The sequence below is a fragment of the Ursus arctos genome, unplaced genomic scaffold (genome assembly GCF_023065955.2).
Source record: "Ursus arctos isolate Adak ecotype North America unplaced genomic scaffold, UrsArc2.0 scaffold_1, whole genome shotgun sequence".
Lineage (NCBI taxonomy): Eukaryota > Metazoa > Chordata > Mammalia > Carnivora > Ursidae > Ursus > Ursus arctos.
Window position 1 is genome coordinate 108,562,999 of NW_026622763.1, and position 21,154 is coordinate 108,584,152.

Genomic DNA, 21,154 nt, shown 5'->3' on the forward strand with positions numbered 1-21,154 from the left:
GCGCCTGTTTCCGTGGGTGGCACTGGCAGGTCCGGTCTGGGGCCAGCACGATTTCCGTCCTCAGTGCAGCACCGAGAGCCCGGGGGCAGCTGGGGTGGTGTGTGGCCCACCTGGTGGGGGGCTGCCTCCAGCTCTGTTGCATTCTGAGCTCCATGCCACCTGTGCTCATTTAAAAATGAAATGTTTTGCTTATTCTCAGGATTCTAGATATTTCTTTCAATCTGCTGAGAAACATTGAAGGAGTTGACAAGCTGACACGACTGAAGAGGCTCTTCTTGGTTAACAATAAAATCAGTAAAATTGAGAACATAAGCAACTTACAGCAGCTGCAGATGCTGGAGCTGGGGTCCAACCGCATCCGGGTAGGTGCGGGTGCCGGGCCAGGGGATTGGCCCCTAGGACTAGCGGTTCTGGGTGCTAGGTGTGTGCTTGGCTGAGTGTTTCATGTGGTGTGATTTTATTTTGCAGGAAGAGAATGCTAACTGCAGGTCAGTGTTGATAAGAACATGTGCTCAAACTCTGGTAAAGCCCTTTTTCTGCACGTAAATTTCACTTGCTCTTCATCCCGATCACAACCTAAGCCTTAACAAAGCATCCCAGTTGCATTCTGCCTGGGTGAAGCACTTTGGTTTTACATATGCTGAGGGTTGTGTTCTTTGGTGAGCCTCTCTGAGATGACAGTGTCCCAGACACAGCAGAGTGGTGGCTTGCAGCGACCTGACCTTCACACAGGGGCCGTAGGAAGCATGTTGCAGCTTGGTGCGTGGTTAGCCTGTCCTCCCTGGACAGCTGCGTACAACTGGGGCACACCCGACGGCAGCCTTCCACCCTGCCATGCTCTGTCCGACCTCTGGGAGCATTAGGCAGAATAGACAGAAGAGGCTTTGGGAAAGAGGTTTGGTGTCCATAGGAGCAGTGCTTTACCCATCTGATGATAGCTGCTGGGCAGAACCCATGGTGCAAAACACAGATGGGGTCACAGAAGGACTGACATTGGCAGTGGGGGGGGGGGGGGGGGGCGGAGATGTCAGTGGTGGTTTGCCAGCAAAGAGGAGGAAGGGTCACCAGGACAGATGAGGATATCTACTAGCCAGAAGACCACCTGACATCCCAGTGAAGCCAGTTGTCCAAGCATTCTTCCCCCAACTCTGTGTTGCAGATAGCCGTCTGGCTGGCTGTTGGACAGTCACAGCACACTGTAATCAGCCTAGCTTGGCCCTTGAGAGCTGGGCAGGATTCAAACCCAGGAGGGCCTCTTGGGACAGTTGTGAACAGTCACGTGGCTCACGTAGCAAAGTAGCACATTTAAAACTAAAGAGTGAAGAGTGGCCCGAGCATCGGCATTTTATCAAGTATCTCTCTCTGCAGTGTTTCTAGGAGAAGGGTGTTTCGTCATGGACCAGCGTAGGCAAGAGCAGTTAAGGATGCCCTCCTCCTGAACCCTCATCCTCAAGTCCTGCTGGGATGTGCAGGGTGGGACACGCCTACCTGTGAACCTGCGCGTGGGTTAGTGCTGAAAAAGCCGGCAAGAAGCTGTTGAGAGGCAGCAGTGAACTCAGGAAGGGAGCAGGTCTAGTTAGCACGTCCTAGTGGCACAGGCTGACTAGACCACCTGCTCTCTGCACGGCTCTGGAATTGACGGTTGACTAGAGGAGCACAGGATCCTGGCGAGAAGGAGGGTTGTGGATCCTGAGATGGGGCACAGAGAGCCACGGAACTGGGACAACTGCTCCCAGGAATCCCGGGTGGCATCCTGAGGTCAGAGCTGCTTCCGGGGAGACCTAGGCTCTTGGAATGCATTTTCATGAACCCTACGCAGAAGAACATGATAATGCGTCAACTCAGAACTTTAGCACTTGGTGGGGGACTGCTCATCTGTGGGTGTCCCCTGACCTCGAGCCTTGGACAAGGCCTTGGACTATCTACCTTTTAAGTGAGATTTCACTGGAGAATTTCCAGAGTGGAAAAGTAACTTGCCCACATCCCAGGGCCGCAGGCACCTTGCCTACCCTGGTCTAGCTCGTCGGCCACAGTGTTAACTGCTACCCTGTCTTTTTCATAGGCGATCGAAAATATCGACACGTTAACCAGTCTGGAGAGTTTGTTTCTGGGGAAAAACAAGATCACTAAGCTTCAGAACCTGGACGCACTCACCAACTTGACAGTGCTGAGTATGCAGGTACTGACCCGCCTTCGCTGGGCCAGCACCGCCCAGTGCCCTGCACGTTTGTCCTCCACCGTGTCCAGGGTCAGCGCTCCTCTCACTACCAGGGAGCAGTTGAAATGTTCGCTTTCAGACACTCACACGTCCGTACACGTAGAATGCCCTTCCCTGGGTGCTTCCCAGCCACAGGGTCTCTTGAGAAGGTTGGGCTTATGCTAAGGCCTCCTGAAGTGTCTGACTCCTGCTGGAAGCTTCCACGTCTGCACGGAGAGCAGACCCTATGTTTGCGAGCGGGCAAGCACCTGAGTATGCCCAGGGTTCACACTGCCTTTTTTGCTGGAAGCAGGTGAGCGGAGCCAGGCCCTCAAAGTGATGTGTGATGGCGAGTTCTGGGTGTGGCAGGTCTCCCCAGACTGTTTATGCCTTTTGTAAAGCAGACGCTCTGCAGACTGTTTTTAAAAAAGGACCGTATACTTTGAGTTACAATATATACTAGAGAAATGAGAAGTAATTTATTTTAAAATATTCAATGGATTTGACATTTTTGAATTATTAAATTACGGGGATAGACCTTGCCCAAGCACATCAAAAAAGTGAGTTTTTCACCGAAAAGCCTCTAACTCTCACACATGTGTTTTAGCCAGCACGACAGACTCAAAATCTTGACATCTCTCTCCCAGTAAGTTCCATTCTGGCACGCTTGGAACGCAGTGTCCTAGTGTCAGGCCTCTTCAGGATAAGAGGTTTCCTTCCCTAAAAGCCATTTTGTTTCCTCCCCTCCATGCTGCTCTGACGGCTGTCGGCCCTCCCTCTCGCAGAGCAACCGGCTGACCAAGATGGAGGGTCTGCAGAGCTTGGTGAACCTTCGGGAGCTGTACCTGAGCCACAACGGCATCGAGGTCATCGAGGGCCTGGAGAACAATGTAAGACGTCTGCTCGTCTGTCGGGGGCGGTGCGGGCTAGGCCTGGTCTGAAGAAGACTCGCTGCCTCTAGGGGTTATGGTCAAGACCTTCCCCGCTCGCATGAAGCTCATGCAGTCTTCCCTCTCCCTCCGCGTGAGCGTGGAGCTGGCCAGCACTGGTACCTCAGGGCAGGGCACGCTGTGTGGTCCCCAGCAGCACCACAGCCTCTTCCCAGGCGCCCCATCCTACAGAGGGCTGGCCGGTCTTCTGGCCTCCCTGGCCCTGCACTTCCTGACCCACAGCTTTCCAGAACACAGGGGCCACGGGACCTCAGCTTTGAACTGAGTTCCCACGCGTTCTTCCTCCTCCCTGCTTTTCAGCCGCCCTCGCAGGGCTGCGGAGGGCTTGTTCACCTCCCAGGGACAGCCCTGCTCTTGCCCTGCACAGGACAGCCTTACATGTGCTGCGTGGGGCGGGCAGGCGGCACTGGCTCCTGCCTTTCTCAGCTGCCTGTGGGTGAGCCTGCTTTTCCTCCCTGCAGTATTCAAGACAAATAAAGTACTTTTTCTCATTCAATTTTACTGGGTTTTTTTTTTTTTTCTGTTTTGTTTATTGCCAGCAAAGGTAACCATATGGTTACTTTTGTTATTGTAAACCTAGCATTTCAGTCTTAGTAAAGTCTCCTTTGGCCTCAGCACCTCAGCCTCGGAGTCCAGTCACCGTTAGCGATGTTTCGGAGGGCAAACCACATTCTGAGTTTCATTTTACCACTATCTAGAATGTTCGAGGAGGTAGAATTGGCCCGTGGTAAGTGTAGTCACCTTCCTTCGCCTTGCAGTCAAATTGAGAGCTTACCAGACTGGCGTACCTTCCAGTTGCACACTCGAGCGGTGCAAACGCTGAGTGGAGGCACAGTTGTGAGAGGCCAGACTCTACAGAGGCTGTGAAAGCACAGCTGGCAGTCCATGCACACGGGTGTCCAGCCTGAGCGGCCCATGCCCACGGCGAGCTGTGGGTCTCCCCACCCATGCCCCCCAGGGTGGGCCGAGGGTGGTGTCTTGCAGCATGGGTGACTGAGCGCAGGTCCCCAGCAAATGGGGAAGACGCGAGAGTGTAGAATTTTACTGGTAGGCGCTACGCTGCAGTCTGGGTTCAACTCCACTTCATTGTTGGGCCTCTGAACAAAACAGAAAAAAAAATAATAAGGAAGGAAGGAAAGAAAAGAAAGAAAAAAGAGAAAGAAAAGAGAAAGAGAAAGAAAGGAAGGTAAAGGCAGTTGTGGCTTTACAGGTAATTATGTTATTAGAACATTTGTCGTTGGTCCGATGTGACAGGCTCCTCAGGGCTTCATTCAGTTGGAGATCAAATGTTTGTTGAAGTTTTCTCTTTTAATTGATGCGGAATTTATTTTTGTTCTGGGAGGTAGGGAAGTAAACATATGTTTTTCCCAAATGGCAAATCCCATCTCAGCACCACAGGCGATGCCACCTTCCCCAGCGTTCGGGCACCCCCACCCCGCTGTGGCTTCCTTCCTGCGCGCACGGTCGTCCATGGTGTGTCACTGCATGGCGCACGCCCCGTCAGCTGTGCTTGCTCCCCACCCTGCCCCGTCCCTCTTTTTTTTTTTTTTTTTTTTTTTTTTTTTTTAAGCAATTCTCTACTGATTTGCTTTTGGGTGAGCTTTCAAAACACTGTCTAGCTCCCCAGAAAAAAAGACAGTGTCGAGCACTTAGCTGAGTCCCTGTGCTCAGAGGCCCAGGACCAGTCCCGTCAGCCACAACGCCCCCGTGCTGAGCCCTCGTACGGGGCTCGCATCACGATCAAAGCCTCCTTGTGTCCCCACACGCACACCCGATGACGCCAAGCACCGCGGGACAGGTTCGGGGGGCTGGAGATAGCTGCGGTGGCGGCCTCGGCCTGGCACTGCCTGCCACCCACCCTCTTCTGCCGAGTTCCCCTAAGTCCCTGTTTGCTGCAGACCCCCCAGCCCCTAAGGCAGGAGCCTCCCTGTCGCACTGCACTCACAGCAACGTGAGCGCACATGATGGGCCCGACACAAGCCACTCAGAGGAGCTCCTCTGCATGCCTGTGCCCAGCTGGCACGTGACACGGCGTGGACCCCGGGGCTTCCTGGAGGGTGCCTGGCCGGTGATCTTGCTGGGTGACATTGCAGGGGCAGAGGAGACGGGCAGGGGCGGGCCCCAAAGAGTCAGACCAGGGCCGGAGCCCTTCTGAGTTAGCACGGCTGCGGGCTGGTGTGTGTGTTCATGGATTTGTTTTTATTTTGAGACAGTTTTTAACTTTCCCTTAAAACTTGGGAGGATTTGGAATCAGAATCCCAGGAATGCAGCAGAAAATGTAAGAAGGGATCCACAGTCAGAAATGGGTGGACGAGAAGGGAATGAGCGTTCATCTGTGGCTGTCAACCAACTTCTAAATGTTTCCCTTTGGATTTTGGAAAAATTTGCTGGCTCTTTTGATTAAACCTGGTGCAGCAAGCAATGCAAGCTTTAACAGACTTCATTTTTACTACAGTGCTATTCAGCTCTGTTAAATCTTAAAACTGAGCTTTAAAAAAATATTCCCGAGGCTTAGCTGATGTGTATTGGAAAGAGAGTGTCTGCTGAGCGTTCTTAGGAGCAGGGACCGTGGGGCACAGGCTAGACACAGGAGACCCAGCGTGGGCCTGCAGAGGCTGCCTGGTCACTCTGGACACTGTCCGCACAGGGCCGAGCGCCCCTTCTGCTCTCTTCTGTCAGCTGTAAATCCCAGGCTGGCACCTGACGCACTCTCCCTCAGCACCTGGGCGTTTGCCTCTTCCCAGAAGAAGGGCGTCCTCCAGGAGCACAGCCTGGGGCCAGCAGTGCCCCTTCTGCCACCTCTGATCGTACCTGGGCAGTTTCCTCCCCTTGGCGAGCCCCAGGCTCCTCGTCTCTAAGTGAAGACATAACTACTATTTTGAGGATTATTTTTGACGTATTGCGCGTGTTCTCAAGGTAGGCTGAATAGAGGTCACTGCAAGTCTCACCCCTTCTTCAGAGCCCACCCAGAAGCCTGCCCCGAGCCCCAGGCCTGCCCTGCTTCCAGGGGGTGTCACTCTGCTCCTCCGGGACCACGCATCTCACCAGGTCGGGGACGCTGGTGCACAGGGGTCCGGGGCTGGGAGCATCACGTGCCAGTGGTGCTGAGCGCTCCGTGCGGTGGCTGTGAGCGTTCTGTGTGCGAGTGAAGCGGGGGCCGCACTGCCGACCTGTTAGCGCACTCCCGTGCCGTGAGGGTAGAGAAGGCGGCTCGCCCCCGGCACGAGGCTTGGCGCCCGACACCGTGCGCGTGGTCACAGTCATTGTTGAACTGAGGTGATCCAGGCAAAATCTTATCTCCTTATTTTAGAACAAACTCACGATGTTGGACGTTGCATCAAATAGAATCAAAAAGATTGAAAACATCAGCCACCTAACAGAGCTGCAGGAGTTCTGGGTAAGTGGCTGCGCGCCGGGGCGGGTGTTGCTTCTGCTGAAATGATGCCTCCGAGTGGGGTGCTGTGAGCGAGGGCAGCAGCGCCGGCCCCGGAGCCCCCAGGAGGGTGAGGCGGGCGGGCACGGTCGTGGAGTTCGGTGTTGGCTTTGTCTGTGCGTCGGCATCACACGGGAGCAGAATCTCAGGCCCCAGGTTGCTCCCCATGGGGAGACCCTGGAATTGCCGAACCCAGCCCGGGAGCTCATGCGTTCGTCGCGGGCATGCCCACAGAAGGAGAAGTCGTCCAGGTTTGTGCAGTCCGTCCTGGACTCTGCCGAGTCTTCTCTGATGTGTGGTGTGGGGGAGTCGTATCGCAGAGCCGGTAAGAAGCAATAGGAAGAGAAACAGGATGTAGGAAGTCTTAACTTCTTGAGTCCTCTAAAGGCGTTGCGAAACGATCACTGAGCTGAGGCCTCCGCGTCAGGATCCCGTGGGGGTGTGTGCTGCCTGTCCCCAGGCTGGTGGCCCGCAGGGATCGCTGCACACATCTGACCCTGTGATGCTATGAGCCGAGTGTTGTCCTGGATGTGCTTAGTCTGACCAGGATTCGTGCTGAGTCTAAGGCACGGTCCTTCCTTGTCTAGCTGTGCTGCTGACCCTGCTCACATCCTGTGTGGTTTTCTTTCCTCATCTTAAAAGATCACCCAGGTTTCCCTGGAACGCAGGTAGCCCGATGTGAAAATGTCCCTGGCCCCTTATTAATAGCACTGGGTCTTAGGTAGTGTCAGGTTGTGATGCCAGAGCAAATCTGGGGACACCAGACCCAGAATTAGAGAGGTAGGAAAGAAAAGGGTCTCAGGCTGGGGACACCAGGGAGCCATGTTTGTCTAGTGTGCCGCCCACCCCTGCAGGAGGGCGTGGCTGGGGATAGGCTGCTTGGATCAGAGCAAAGGGGTTTGGCTCTGGAGATGCCAAGGAACCACACAGAGAAACCCAAGGACAAACGAGGAACCCAGTGGCAGAGGGCCTGGGTGACAGGGACACCAGCTGATTCTGAAACATGTGATTCCTTCTCCGTGCCCTGCCAAGAGACAAGAGCGTGGGATGTGGGGTGCTGAGACCACAGGTAGGGGCCAGTGGGGCACCCCAGCCATCGGGGAAGCAGGCAGGCTGGCCATGGCTCAAAGCTGGATAGTCCCGGCCCTGTCACAACCAAAGGAGCTGCTGCTTAGACCCCAGATGGAGACAAATGAGCCCGAGCTTACAGTGCTTGGCGGTGTCCAGGCCGCTCTCTGTTGTCGTCTCCTGATGACAGCAACCCTGTGAAGCAGGTAGGATTGTGCGTTCCAGGAGGGTAGGTTGCAAACCAGGATCTCTCAAACCCTTCTGTGCTCATATCACACGTGGGGTGTGCTTAGCTGTTAACTAGTCTCTGAAGGAGAAATGGGAAGCCAGTCCTCATAAATTTTTATCCCCCTAATTCTGTGTTTATTGATGTTCTATTTGTTCTTCCAGTGACCAACAGAAGGATGTTGAAATGTCCCAGCTATGACTGTGCACTTGCTTTCTCCTGTCAGCTCCATCAGCTGTTGTTTCTTGTATTTTGAAGGTTTTTATTAGTTGCGTAGACATGTAGGATTGTAGTGTCTTCTTGAAGCATTGTCTGTTCATCAGTGGCATGTCTCTTTTCCTCACTGCCTTCTGTTCTTGTCCTGAGGTCTACCTGTCTGTGTTAATCTGGCCATTCTGTCTTTCTCCTGATTACTGTTTCCATGGGTATCTTTCTCCATCCATTTACTCAGCCTGTGTCCTCATGATAAGTAAAATGTATCTCGTAGACAACACAGGGGGTTTGCTTTTTCCTCCAGTCTGACCGTCTCTGCCTCTCAAGCGAGGTGTGTGCCCTACTTGTATTTAGTATGATTCCACGTACTTGCATTCTGTGCCGTGGTTGGGTTTAAGTCTGCCATCTTGCTATTTGTTTTTCCTTTGCTCCTTTTTCTCTCTTTTCCTGTCTTCTTTTTGGATTGGGGAAAACGGTATTATTTTAGGGATAGCCCATTTTATTTCCACTGTTGACATATTTGCTTATGTCTGTGTGTTTTATTGTTAGTGACTATTGTAGGAATCACAAAGTATATTTTTAATTTATCACAGTCTGCCTTCAAGTAATATTACACCACATCCCATGCAACGTAAGACCCTTACAGGAACGTGCTTCCTTTCCTCTCCAGCAGCTAATATTGTCTTACGTTTCACTTTTGATAGGTTATAAACCGCTTGATCTGTCATTGTATCCATTATCTTTTAAGAAAATTAGTTTTTGGTTTTTGTTGTTTTTTTTGGAGAGAGAGAGAGCACACATGTGGGGAGGGAAGGGCAGAGAGAGAGAGAAAATCCCAGGCAGGCTCCACGCTCAGTGTGGAGCCCGACACGGGGCTCCATCTCATGACCCTGAGATCACAACCTGAGCCGAAATCAAGAGTCAGATGCTTAATGCACTGAGCCACCCAGGGGCCCCAAAGGAAATTTAATAACAAGAAAACCCACTTGTTTTACCATTTCTGGCATTTTTTATTCTTTTGTGTAGTTTGCACTGTGGTGTTTCCCTTCCTCCTGAAGAATTTTAACGTTTTCATTGTGCATCATGGTGTAAACCAATTCTTTCAACTTTGATTTATCTGGAAAGTCTCTTTGCTTTGCTTTCGTTCTTGAGGGGAGTGTTAGAGATGTGCAGCCCTCATGTGGCGTGTGGCGGGGGTGGCCTCGCAGCGCCGTGTGCACGCCCCGCGGGGCCCCGGTTCACGCTGCTTCTCAGGGGAGGTGCGGCGGCGTGCTCGTCCGTGTTCCTTTTGTGTGCAGTGCGCCTTCCTCCCTCCAGCTGCTATTTTATGTTCTTTTCATCACTTTGCTTTCTTGCCGCTCGCGTGTCGTGCGGTTGAGCTTTTTGGATCTATGAATGTATAGCTTTCAAAGCCAAATGCAGAAAACTTTTGAAAATAATTTCCTCAAAACATTTTTCTGCCCCTCCTTCCCCAGTTTCTTCCTAAAACTCCCAGTGATGCGTGTGTTGTCCGGCACATGGCCTCTGGGTCACTGCCTTTTACGTTGTACGCTCCCGTTTGTGTGACTTCTGTGCCCGTGTCTGCGGCGTCACGACCTTCTCTTCTGCAATGTTCATGTGCCGTTAAGCTCATGTACTCAACGTTTTATCTCAGATGTTATATTTTTCAACTCTAAAAATATTTGGTTCTCTTTTTGTAGGTTCTATTTCTCTCTTTCTATGTGTGCTTCTCTTAGAGCCTTCCTTTTTCACATGGCTAGTGATTTTTGTATTAGACGTTGGCCATGAGGATGGTAAGTTATTGGGGTGCCTGGCTGGCTCAGTCCGTAGAGCATGCGACTTTTATCTTGGGGTTGCAAGTTCAAACCCCATGTTAAGCATAGAGATTACATAAAAATAAAATCTCTTTTTAAAAAAGAGATGTTCAGTTATTGACTCTGGATCTCTGTTGTTTTCCTTTAAAGTGTGTTGGACTTTTTACCTGGCAGACGTTGAGTCACCGCTTGATCCTTTTTGTTTTCAGCTTTATCAGTGTCCTCTGAGGCTTCTCTGCTCTGTTTCTAGGCTGTGCCCTTTCCCAGGTATCGAGCGAATGCCCCGGGCATTTAGCAAAGTCTCTGCCTCTGGGTGGTAGGAGCACAAACATGTCCTTTGCCTGAGTGAGCTCAGGCCTGGCCCAGCTCATGGCTTCTGGCGGCTGCTCTTGGGCCAATCCACAGTCCGTTTTCAGTCCAAGATTCCAGGGGACACCAGGTGCACCTACATAACTCACCCCTTTCCAGGAATTCCAGCTACCTCTGCCTCCCCAAACTGCATGCACTGCCTCAACTCAGAGTGTCCCCCAGGCTGTGCTTGGGTTTCCCCTGTGGTCCACAAGTGAGCACAGAGCTCACCTCCCTTGTTCTCCTGCTCTCGGGAGTCACTGTCCTGTGTTGCCTATTGTCCAACGTACGCAAACCATGGTTTCACATTACTTGTCCTGTTTTCCAGCTTATGACAAAAAGGCAAGTCCAGCTCTAGTTATTCCATCACTTGAAGTGGAGTCCTGTTTCTTTATTTAATTTTATTTTTCTGTCTCTCACCTACTGCAATGTGTAAGCTTTGTGAGGGCAGAGGAATCTGTTTGCTCACTCTTCTTTTTTTTTTTTTTTTTTAAAGATTTTATTTATTTATTTGACAGAGATAGAGACAGCCAGCGAGAGAGGGAACACAAGCAGGGGGAGTGGGAGAGGAAGAAGCAGGCTCATAGCAGAGGAGCCTGATGTGGGGCTCGATCCCATAACGCCAGGATCACGCCCTGAGCCGAAGGCAGACGCTTAACCGCTGTGCCACCCAGGCGCCCCCCTGTTTGCTCACTCTTACCTCACCGGCCCCAGGAATAGTGTCTGGCACACCCCTGGTTGCATGAGAGGAAGGAACTTAGGAGGGGAAGGTTGGTTAGTTGGACAGAGACCACCTGTAGGTAACATTGAAAAACATGCTTGTGCAAATATGTGAGCTAAAGGTTAATATCCCTATATTAAACACAGCTCATACAGAGGGGCCATTGGAAAACAGGGTAGAGGGGCCCCGGGGTAGTTCAGTGGGTTAAGCGTCCAAGTGGTAATTTCAGCTCAGATCATGATCTCACAGGTCGTGCCATAGAGCCCCCGCATCAGGCTCCACACTCAGCAGGGAGTCTTCTTGGGATTCCCCCTCGGCCTTTCCCTCCACCCTTCCCCCTGCTTGTGCTCTCTCGCTTGCTCCATCTCTCTCTCAAATAAATAAATAAAATCCTAAAAAAAAATGGGGTAGAGCATGAACAGGCAAGTCACAGAGTAAGAAGTAACAGAAAACATTTTCTATTTCATTAATTTTTAAAACACACTGAAACAGTGAGATGCGGCGTTTGGGCTGCCAGGTGGGCAGAGCCTTTGCTGGAACGCGGTCTGTGCTGCGGCAGGCGCTCCGTGGACTCTGGTGGGACTCTTGTCGGCACACAGGCTCTGTGGAGTCTTCAGGGCCTTGAGACCCTAACAAAATGATGAGAAGTTCAAAGATTTACGTAAAAAAATACATAAATATCAGGATTCGTTGTTTTACAATGGAAATAGCTTTGTTGTATTTTCTATTGATAAAGTCTATCTGTTCATTGTAAGAAAGAAAAAGATCAGATTACACAGAAGACAAATCTGTCTTTTCCTTGCTTTTCTGTGTTTAATGTCCAGTTCAGAAAAGATTATAAACCCAAACCTTGTAAAAACAATTACCCAGATTTTCTTCTGAAATTTTAGGTTTATGTTAGTCATACAATTTTTCCACCTTTGAGAATAATAAAATGATATATCCATATGATGAAATACGCCACTATAAAACAAGACCTTCAAATGATGTTTTAAAGGAGATTTAATTACGGAAAAATGCTCATGATATAGTATTGATGAAAAAGGGGATACCCAGAGTATTTGGGGGGAGATCCAGGTGTTGTTGAACTCAGTGCCTGTGGACACATACACGCAGAGAAAGGACTAGAAGTGCGGACACAGAAACGAGAAGCCTTGGTCTCTGGATTATAAATATGTAGCTGGTTTTCCTGTGTCTCTTTATACTGTTTGGTTCCTCCAAGTTTTCCATACCAAGCATGTATTTCTTTCATAAGTGAAAAGCAAATGTGTAGAAAAGTATATTCTAAGAGAACAAGAGGTAAAACTCCCTCTCTGCCGAGGGAGATGGGCTCCCAGAGAAGGCTGAAGAAAGCAGAACGTCGACAGCGGTCTTCCTCATGTGGCGGGACTGTGCGTGATTCTTACCTTTCTTTTAATACTTTGCTGTACTCCCCGCTTTCCGGCAATGAGCATTTTTATGCCCGGGAAGAAAAGGAGAAGCAGGTGTGTTTCCATGGAGGCTGAGGAGGCGAGCGTGTGGCTGCTGAAGTGCGCTTCGTGCTGGCAGGACCGCGGAGGCCAGCAGGGGCCCGGGGCCCTCCACGGCTGTCTCTCCGGCCACTATGGCCACGCGAGCAGACCTGGCCTGAGGCAGCCGCAGCAGGGTCAGAAAGAAGGGAATGAGTTTAGGAGAAACGTCAACGGTGAATCAGCAGAAATCGGTGACCTAGGGAGGGAGAGGCGAAGGTCACGGGCAGGAAGACGTGTGAGGCTGAGCAGGAAACAGCAGAGAGGTTGGAAGCTTCCTTGATAGCCTCCCCTTCACCAGCTCATCACAGCTCCCAGAAACCAGCATGGACAGGCCCCAGATACGTCGTGTGCAGCCCGGAATAAGTGACCCTGTGGACACCCATATAAAGTGTATAAACAATAACAATACCTCTGTCCTTCATTTCTGCAAAGAGAAATACGGGAAGGGATAACCTGCATGAACGGTCCCGGTGGGACCTGGGGGGCGCCAGCTGCGACTTCTTCTAGGGTGTCTGTTTGCGTAGTCTACTTTTGAGAATGCTTTGCAGTTTGTTAATGTTTCACACCCTGGCCCGCAGCTGAGGGCACTTGCCGCAGACAAGTGGGCACAGACTCAGCGCTGTTTCCCTGGACAACGGAGGCGGAAATCGGGGCTGGTACTCCCGGGGGCTGAAATGTTCTGGGCAAGTGCGCAGCAGGGAGATTGCTGCACAGGGACGGAGCCCTAGCGATAAGCCTGGGGCTTCCTTAGCCAACAAATCAGCTGCACGTATGTGTCCCAGCAGCGGACAGCTGTGGGGACTCGAGGCCAGGTGGAGATTCCAAACACCACGAGGCCGTGGAGGCACTGGCGTTCCGACCTGCCAGAGCAGAGGGATGATGCCAAACACCCCAGAAACTCCATCGACACCCCGGCACAGCCATCCGTCAGGGGCGGATAAAGCACTCTCCCAGAGCCTGTGACCAAGCCTCCACAGGACCAAGAGGCTCTGCCAGACCCACGCTTGTTAAGGGAGGATGGCAAAACTCAGACTCTGTGAGCAGCGTTGCATCCACAGTATTCAGTGTGCAAAGAAGCAGGAGAATGTGACCCGTAACGAGGAGAAAAAAATCTCAGTAAAAGGCACGGGAGGCAATTGGTAACATGTCCCCCTCGCCCAGGTCCTAGCATCCATGAGTGTGTGCGGGCCTCACTGACTCGTTTCTAACAAACAAAATACAGCAGAAGCAACAGGACTTCACCTCCCTGATTGGGTTATGAAAAGACCGGCCTCTGTCACGGAGGCTCTTTCTGCCTCTCTCTCTTGAGTCCCTACCATTATATGAAGTAGTAGACACCTCTTTTGACACCAGCAGCAACAAGGCACACCTTCCCTTTGTTGAAATGTCCTACTGATTTTCAAAAAATAAGTGATTTTGACATTCTACGAGTGGTGTATGAAATGTAACTTGAGAATTCTCCCATACCTCTAAGATGTTACTGAGTTTGGGGGAAATTAAGTGTATGTTTTCTATATAAATATCAGCCCAAAAACCATCATAAGGCAGAGAAATACGTCCTGTGAAGTTTGAGTCTTGATAACCATGAGAAGTCTACAAGGAAAATGTCAGATGGGACACATTCTGTAGCATAATTCCAGTAGTGGATTCAGGCAACGCTTGTCACTGGAGAGCTGGATGTCTGCTGTGTGTCACCCCACACAGAATTTGCTAACTGAAAGAGGGAAATGTGCTCCCCAGCTTACCAACGTGATCAAACTTACCATCCCTGATAGTGGGACAACCTGATGCTATATGTCCCCTGATTTGACTCATCTATAAAGCATACTTGCCAAAAATGTTTAATCTGCTCTAACCGAGCATTTAGACCTAACTTCAAATTTGCAGGAGATATGGAGGCTAGAAGAACAAGCTAAATGACACCACAACACAAGTGGATAAATCCAGAATGAGCAGCATTTTACAAGGCAGTTTTAACTGGGTTTCTTTAAAAAGTCAATTTCATTTAACAGAAGAAAATTGTGAGTACAAGGTGGGAAATCTTTTGGATTAAAAGAGACTAACAATTGTACCTTCTGAGGAGATACTCTAGGAAGGGAAGGGTCCCACCCCAGCCCTGCTCCTTTACATCCCTGTTGTGAAGAACTTAAAAGGAGAAACATGAAGGCGATCAGTTTTCCCCTCATGAGTGTAACATCGTTCCCCCGCCCAGGGCTCAGGAGACCCTGGAATGTGTATGGAAACAATGCAAGTGAATGGTTTTGTGTTCCATTTTGGAAAAATACAGAGATAAGACTCTAAGAATTATCTGTATCAAAGACATCGGTGTTCCACCAGTGGTGATAAAACTTCCAGTTCCGCACTCACTGAATCTTGGAGAAAACTGCCCTGAGGCTGGGCTGTGGCTCGTCCTAAGTGATGAGATCTGGAGTTTATAGAGATAGCCCCCCACCACAGACGAGTGACGGGCAGGTGTTAGTGCTGCTGTGTGGCAGATAGGAACAAAGCCAGATAGTGAAACCCAGGAGGACATAGGCACGCCACGGCCCCTGTGCCAGAGCGGATGCCGGCGTCAGCCACCATGATGGCGGGAATATGTTTTTAAGCAGACTATGCCACAAAAAAACATGTTTTTTCCAAACAGTGTCTTACTGCGGCTTCTGTTAGGTGAGTATACTTGTTGTGTGTTCTAAGGTAAAAGCAAGGAGGTACAGGCACCATTTAGTGATTGTCCACTTCAGTGCGCTCCTTGTCTTAACTGACCTCCCCGGCACAGCCACGGCATCTCACTTTGCACTTGGCCATGGGAGCAGCTCAAGTTGTACAAGTGGATAGTCTTATGCTTGATAGAACAGCACTTAAGAATCTGTCCTAAAAGAGTTCTCCGGTATCCCTTTCCAGGGGAGGTGCTCGCTCACGCTGACAACAGAGCCTTCTCCATGTCAGAGCCCTCGTGACACGGGCTTTGGTCCCTCCACAAGGGCCAAGACCTGGGTTCTGGAAATCTAGCTCTCCCAAAGCAGGTGGCACAGTAGGCCCACAAGAAGTTCTATGAAAATAGGGTTCCTTAAATAGGTGGGTCTGGACGTATGCGTCATCGCAGAAAGTTATTCAAGACAGTTGTCTGGCCGTGGCTGTGGAACTGGTCACAGACTCGCCCTCTGGCCATGACCAAGTACAAAGATGGTTTGGCTCTACTTGGGCAGCGCATAGGCTGCCAGCGCCCCTGGGAGAGTGTGGCAGTTCGGTTGAGCTGAAGAAGCAGAGATCAAAGCTTACGGCAAGACACGGCACTGGAGAGGGGGTAGCTGTGCAGAGAAGGGGCCCCAGAAGTCTGTGTGGGGATCCCCTGCCAGCCCATGGCGGAGGGCTGAGCAGTCTGGGCACAAGGCCACCCCCCTCAAGGCTCACCCAGTAGTGCCACTGAGGATGGGTGCGGCTCAGCCCTGCCCAAGTAGAGGGATCTTGCCAACACTCTTGGCTCCCAGCTAGACTCCAGAAAGGCCATTCCTGAGGGTAAGGATCACAGGCTCAGATTGGACCTACTTCAAACCCACCCTAATAAAGTCTGAAGTCGGGCTTCAAAAATATCTCCAGAGCAGGTGGAGTTTGGAGGTTGGTCCCCAGCGAGTTAAGGGGGCCCTGACAACGTGTGACACGAAGCCCACGCAGCCCGAAGATGATCAGTGAGTAATTGAGTTGCTTTGTTAGAACAAAAAATCAACGCTGTTCAAAGAATCCAGTCTCTATAGCATATTATCCACAATGTCTAGTGTTCGATCCAAAATCACTAGATATGTAAATAAGAAAAAACTAGATATGCTTAAGAAAAAGTAGTGGTGAAAAACCAAACCATCGCTGTTTAGTACAGATTTATCTCTGGGTGGGCCTGGAGGTGGGCTGTGTTGTTCTCGTTACCACCTCCCGACTCTTCCTCCTCCTCCCTAAAGACCTCCCAGCGCACGGCCCCTGTGGCCTCAGCCCCTCCCTCCCTTGATGTCAGAACCCCACTCGCGCTCCAGCACCGCTCCGGCCACACGTAGTCCTTGTTTCAGTGTCCGTGTAGAAGGGTCCCCAGGGATCTGGCATCACGCTGCCTTCACCTCCTCACCCTCAGGTGAGCCCATCCTACCTACCCCCCCAGTGCCTTCCTGCCTTTGGGTCCGAGCTCAGTCACTCTTCTCCGGGTCCATTTCCTCTGCCCTCAGCGGCCGTCCTGGCTGAAGAGAGACCCCACACTCCCAGCCTCCCTCACAGCGGATGAAGCAGTCCTCTGAGGCCACATCCTCTTCACTCAGGGTCACCCCGCCAGCAGCGCCCCTGCCCCAGCCCCACAAAGTCTTTTCCACCCACATAGGAGCATGCTGCAGCACCTCCCACCCTAAAAGCCCTCCACGGCCCTTGGCCAGGACCCCGCCTCCCTCTGCTATCTCTGCCCTCTTTGCAGCCAGCCTCGTCACCTGGGTGTGTCTGCTGTGCCCTCACCCCCGCACTCTCTCAGACACGGTCCAGCAAGCGCTTCCCGTTGCTTAGAAGTGGCGTGCACCCCAGCCAGCAGCAGGGCCCAACAGCCAGGCTCATCCCAGGGGCCGGTGCCTTGCTCCGCTGCCCAGGGAACATCGGGACTAGCTCTCCCCCAGCGGACACAGAGCCAGATGCCGTGTCCCTTGCACCCCTCACCTGACATTGACCTCAGTAGACCTCCCCAGTGCGGGATCACTTCTCCCTGAAACACGTTCTTCATGTGGCTTCCAGGATATCAGTCTCTTGGTTCCGCCTTCACCTTGGTCGTGCGTCCGTCTTCTTTGCTGGTTCTCCTTGGTTGGTTTCCTCCCACCAGTCTCTAGAGTGCCCACAGTTCAGCCTTGTACTCTCTCTCTCTTCTCTTTCCCTAATGAGCCTCTCCCATCTAAATAAGTACCCATGTGTGCTCCCAGCACGGGGTGTTGTTGGCTGACTGCCTGCCACCCAAACACAGCGGCACGTCCTGCCCTGAGCCCAGGAGCCTCCCTCCCCAAGCCCTCCTCTGCTTGGTTCAACATCAGTAAAAGTGGACTCCAGCCTCCCAGTTCTTGAGGCCAAAACTCTTGGAATCTTCCTTTATTTCTCCTTTTCTCTTAGACATCACACACAAGCCTTCTCCCTTCTACCCGGAATCTAGCCTCTGCCCTGTGCCGCTACCCCCGTGGCCCCAGCGCCGTCCTCCCTGACGTGCACCCCACAGCACGCGCCACACAACAGTGATCCTTTTACAGTCCACACCTTCCAAGGGCTGCACTCTCACCTCGGAGTGAAAGTCGGAGTCCCGCAAAGTCCCCACAATCTGCCCACCTTCACCACAGCCACCTCGTGTCCTCAGCTGCCCCCCCCTCGGTCACAGACACAGCCTGGTGCATGGCGGCTTCTCACACATCCATCCAGGTGCTGAGCGGCCATGTGCCAAACCCAGGGCAGCGGCACAGAATTCCATGCTGACTGATGTGATCTCAGAGCACTGAGACTGGGAAAATCTTTCAAGGAGCCTTCGTCCAGCCCGTCGAGGGCTTGAACTCCTCTCTGGCGTTCCTGCCGAGGGGCCATACGTGGGTTCCTGGAGTGGCTCCACTTTCTTCTCGTTGCAAGCTCATTGCCCAAGTGTGGGCAGCTCTTGTCATCACTGCTCTGTAAGTGGAGTTGAAATGGGCCACCCCGTGGCCTCTGCTCCCATAAGTTCACAGAGGACAGGTCTGTCCCTTGGGAGGGGCCCCTGCTCTCTGCCTCTGTGCCTGTGGGAGGGCCCCGGGGCCACCATCTGTCCACGTGTGATTTCTAGAACCGGCACGATGGGACCTGGGGGATCAGACCAGCAGGTACGAAGCTGGTGTGGCACGCCCTCGGTAGTGATGCCTACGCTCCCAGCAGCTCTTCAGCTTGCCCTTTATTTGAAGTTCCTGTCATCCAAAACCCTTGTGAGCAGACGGGCTGGAGCCAACTTAACGCTGGCTTGTCGGGGGCAGCTTTGCGCCTCATCCCAGCTCTGCTCTCGGGAACGTGGTGTCGGTGGCGTGAAATCAGCCGCCGCGGGGTGTCTGCACCACAGACATTGGCAGGCAGTACCAGTCAGGGCTTTTCGGTTTTCCCGGGAGCTGGTTGCTGAACGTGTACGTGCGCGGCCCCTCCCACACGCGCCGGCCCGAGCCCTCGCCTCCACCTCCACCCAGGCCCTCGAGCGCCTTCATCTGTTTTCACGTGTCCCTCTGCGCCCCCTGCCCTGCCGCCCGTGGAGGAGCCATGACCAACCCCAGGACAGGTGTGGACCGAGCGTCAGAGGCACGTGCTGCGACGGGCACTGTGAAGCCAGAGGCCTGCCATGCCCTCGTCTTGACTGTGGTTTAAAAAGTCAGAGAACTCTTCCCGGCTCGGGCCGGTCCCCTCCAGGTGGCCTTGGTGGTCAGGAGGGTGGACCCTAACCTGCTTTGAGCCGTACAACTCAGACCTCTGAGCCCCTCGTGCAGCTTTGTATCCTGGGGACATCACATGGGCAGGGGGAGATCAGTGGTGGCGGGGCATTTCCCTCACAGACACCAGCAGTGGGGATCCTAGCAGGACAGGCCACAGGCAACTTAACTTACGGGACCGATAGACATTTAGTTGGCGTGGCCTCTGCCCTGCTGGCCGTGTTACGGTCAGAGCACATCGTCAAGCCTTGGGAACAAGAACAAGTTGGTTTGTAGAAAGTACAGTCGAACCTGCTTTCCCACTTTGCCTGGAGACGCGGCGGGGCTCGCAAGCAGTGTTGCTTTGTCTTTTCTCTGCTAATCTTAACTCGGATTAGCCCGTTTGGTGATGTGGCCCAAATTCTCGGCGTGAGTGAGAGTGTTCCCCTTGGGCGCTGCTGAAAGGCGGCCAGGAGGTGACAGAGGGCTCCCTGAGGTGCCGGGGAAGACACCACGCTGTCTTCCGAGTGGGGAGGACTGGACCGCGTCGGTGGCCTCGAACTCAGATGTGGGGGTGGGGGGCTGGAGGCTGTTCTGTCCTAGAAGCTTTCCTAACGTGTATGCGTCTCCTCCCAGATGAACGACAATCTCCTCGAGAGCTGGAGTGACCTCGATGAGCTGAAAGCAGCTAAGAGCCTGGAGACGGTGTACCTGGAGCGCAACCCCCTGCAGAAGGACCCCCAGTACAGGCGGAAGATCATGCTGGCCCTGCCCACCGTGCGGCAGATCGATGCCACCTTCGTCAGGTTCTGAGTCCTCGGGGCTCCTGCCGGCCCTGTCTCCACAGGAACTTCCCAGCCACGGTTTTTACCCACCCGTCGCTCCTGAAGCCGGCACGCCCGCAGCAGTCACAAACCCAATGGCAATAAAAAGGCACTGAGTGATAATCGCCGTGTGTGACGCCCGCGCCGCTTCGGGACGCCGTGGCCCGTATGCCGCCACCGGGTGTTGTGCCCGTGGCGCTCCTGCCACGTCTGTTTCCTCCTTCTGTCAGGGAGGCCTCGACCCTCCTGAGAAGGGCGGGCCAGTGGGAGTGAGGGCGCTGCCCCGGGTGGGGCACTCGGGGCTGGCCTGGCAGCCCAGAGCGGTTTGGTCTTACAGACCAGGTGACGCCAGGGTTTTTCTAAGCCTGCGTGTTTCAGAACCAACCCGTGGGCATAGGATCGCGCAGTCCCGTGTGCTGCAACCCCCTGGGCTCCTTGACAGCCATGGCCGTGCGCCAGGCCCCTTGCCGACCGAGGCCGGGCCGTCCATCCGGGCCGTCCATCCAGCCGGGCCACAGCTCTCCGAGGGTAGGGCGGCCCGTGAGCGCGAGAGGGGCGGCTTCCTGAGGGCCCGGCTGCGCGGAGCTGCCGACAGAGCGCGGACCCCGCCGAGGCTCTGCGCAAGACCTGCTCCAAAGAGCTTGTCTCCTGACCGCTTCCAGTGTCGCTTCCCAGTCTCACCCCGTCCTCGTGCCAGCTTCTTAGAAGAGTTACATCGACAGTCACCCGGGTCTGAATTTAATGCTGCAGGACCTCATCCGCTCTTGGGGTCTCAGATTTCCCTTCTGCAGAAAGAGGACTGAATCAAGTGGTCACCGGAGGTCCCTTCTCCAAGACTGTAGAGTGCCACCGTCCAGTACAGGCACCGCTCCCCACCCCGTGTGGCTGCTTTAATTCAAATTTAAATGTGTTAAAATGAAATAAAACATTCACTCCCTCGGCTGCACTTGCCACGTTCCAGGTGCTCAGTAGCCACATCTTGCCGGGGCTGCCCTTCCTCCTCCACCCTCATGAGCAGCCCAAGCAGGTCAGAGGTGCCCGGGCGGCCAGATGACCCCTGCCAGGAGTTGTAGATGTGGCCGTAGTCGGCCTGAAGTTTAAGCTCACGTCCAGTTCCCGAGTCTAGTCTCCATGAAAATTAACCATGTGGCCGGAAGCCAGGAGCAGCTGCCTACGGAGAGCAGATGCTGCACAAGGCGGGGGGGGGGGGGGGGCGGTTGGTGCCGGCCCTGAAAGGGCCTTAGTGTGACCGCCCTGGAGGCCACAGAAGAAAGTTAAGGCACAAGGATCAGGACTGGAGTGCCCTTGCTGACAGCGTTGTTCCCAGGAGCCCTGCCCCCACCCCCAGCACGAGGTGCAGACCCTCGGGAGCCCAGCGCCACTCCCGGCAGGGGTGCGGGGGTGACGGGCCTGCGGAGCCCTCTGCGAAGCTG

At 53.2% G+C, this 21,154-nt stretch overlaps 1 protein-coding gene across 3 annotated transcripts in view; it reads left to right on the top strand.

Annotated features, from left to right (window-relative positions):
* Positions 1–20,663, top strand: part of PPP1R7 (protein phosphatase 1 regulatory subunit 7) — a 29,683-nt gene extending 9,020 nt beyond the window's left edge. For 2 of the 3 annotated variants that reach the window (XM_026490998.4, XM_026490989.4), the window contains exons 6-10: positions 200–362; positions 2,063–2,179; positions 2,983–3,087; positions 6,458–6,544; positions 19,534–20,663. In XM_026490998.4, coding sequence (XP_026346783.1) covers positions 200–362; positions 2,063–2,179; positions 2,983–3,087; positions 6,458–6,544; positions 19,534–19,710 — 649 coding nt within the window. In that variant the 3' untranslated portion in view covers positions 19,711–20,663. The remainder of the gene's footprint in view (positions 1–199; positions 363–2,062; positions 2,180–2,982; positions 3,088–6,457; positions 6,545–19,533) is intronic. The other variant, XM_026491005.4, reaches the window with a different exon arrangement.
* Positions 20,664–21,154: the final 491 nt, after the last annotated feature.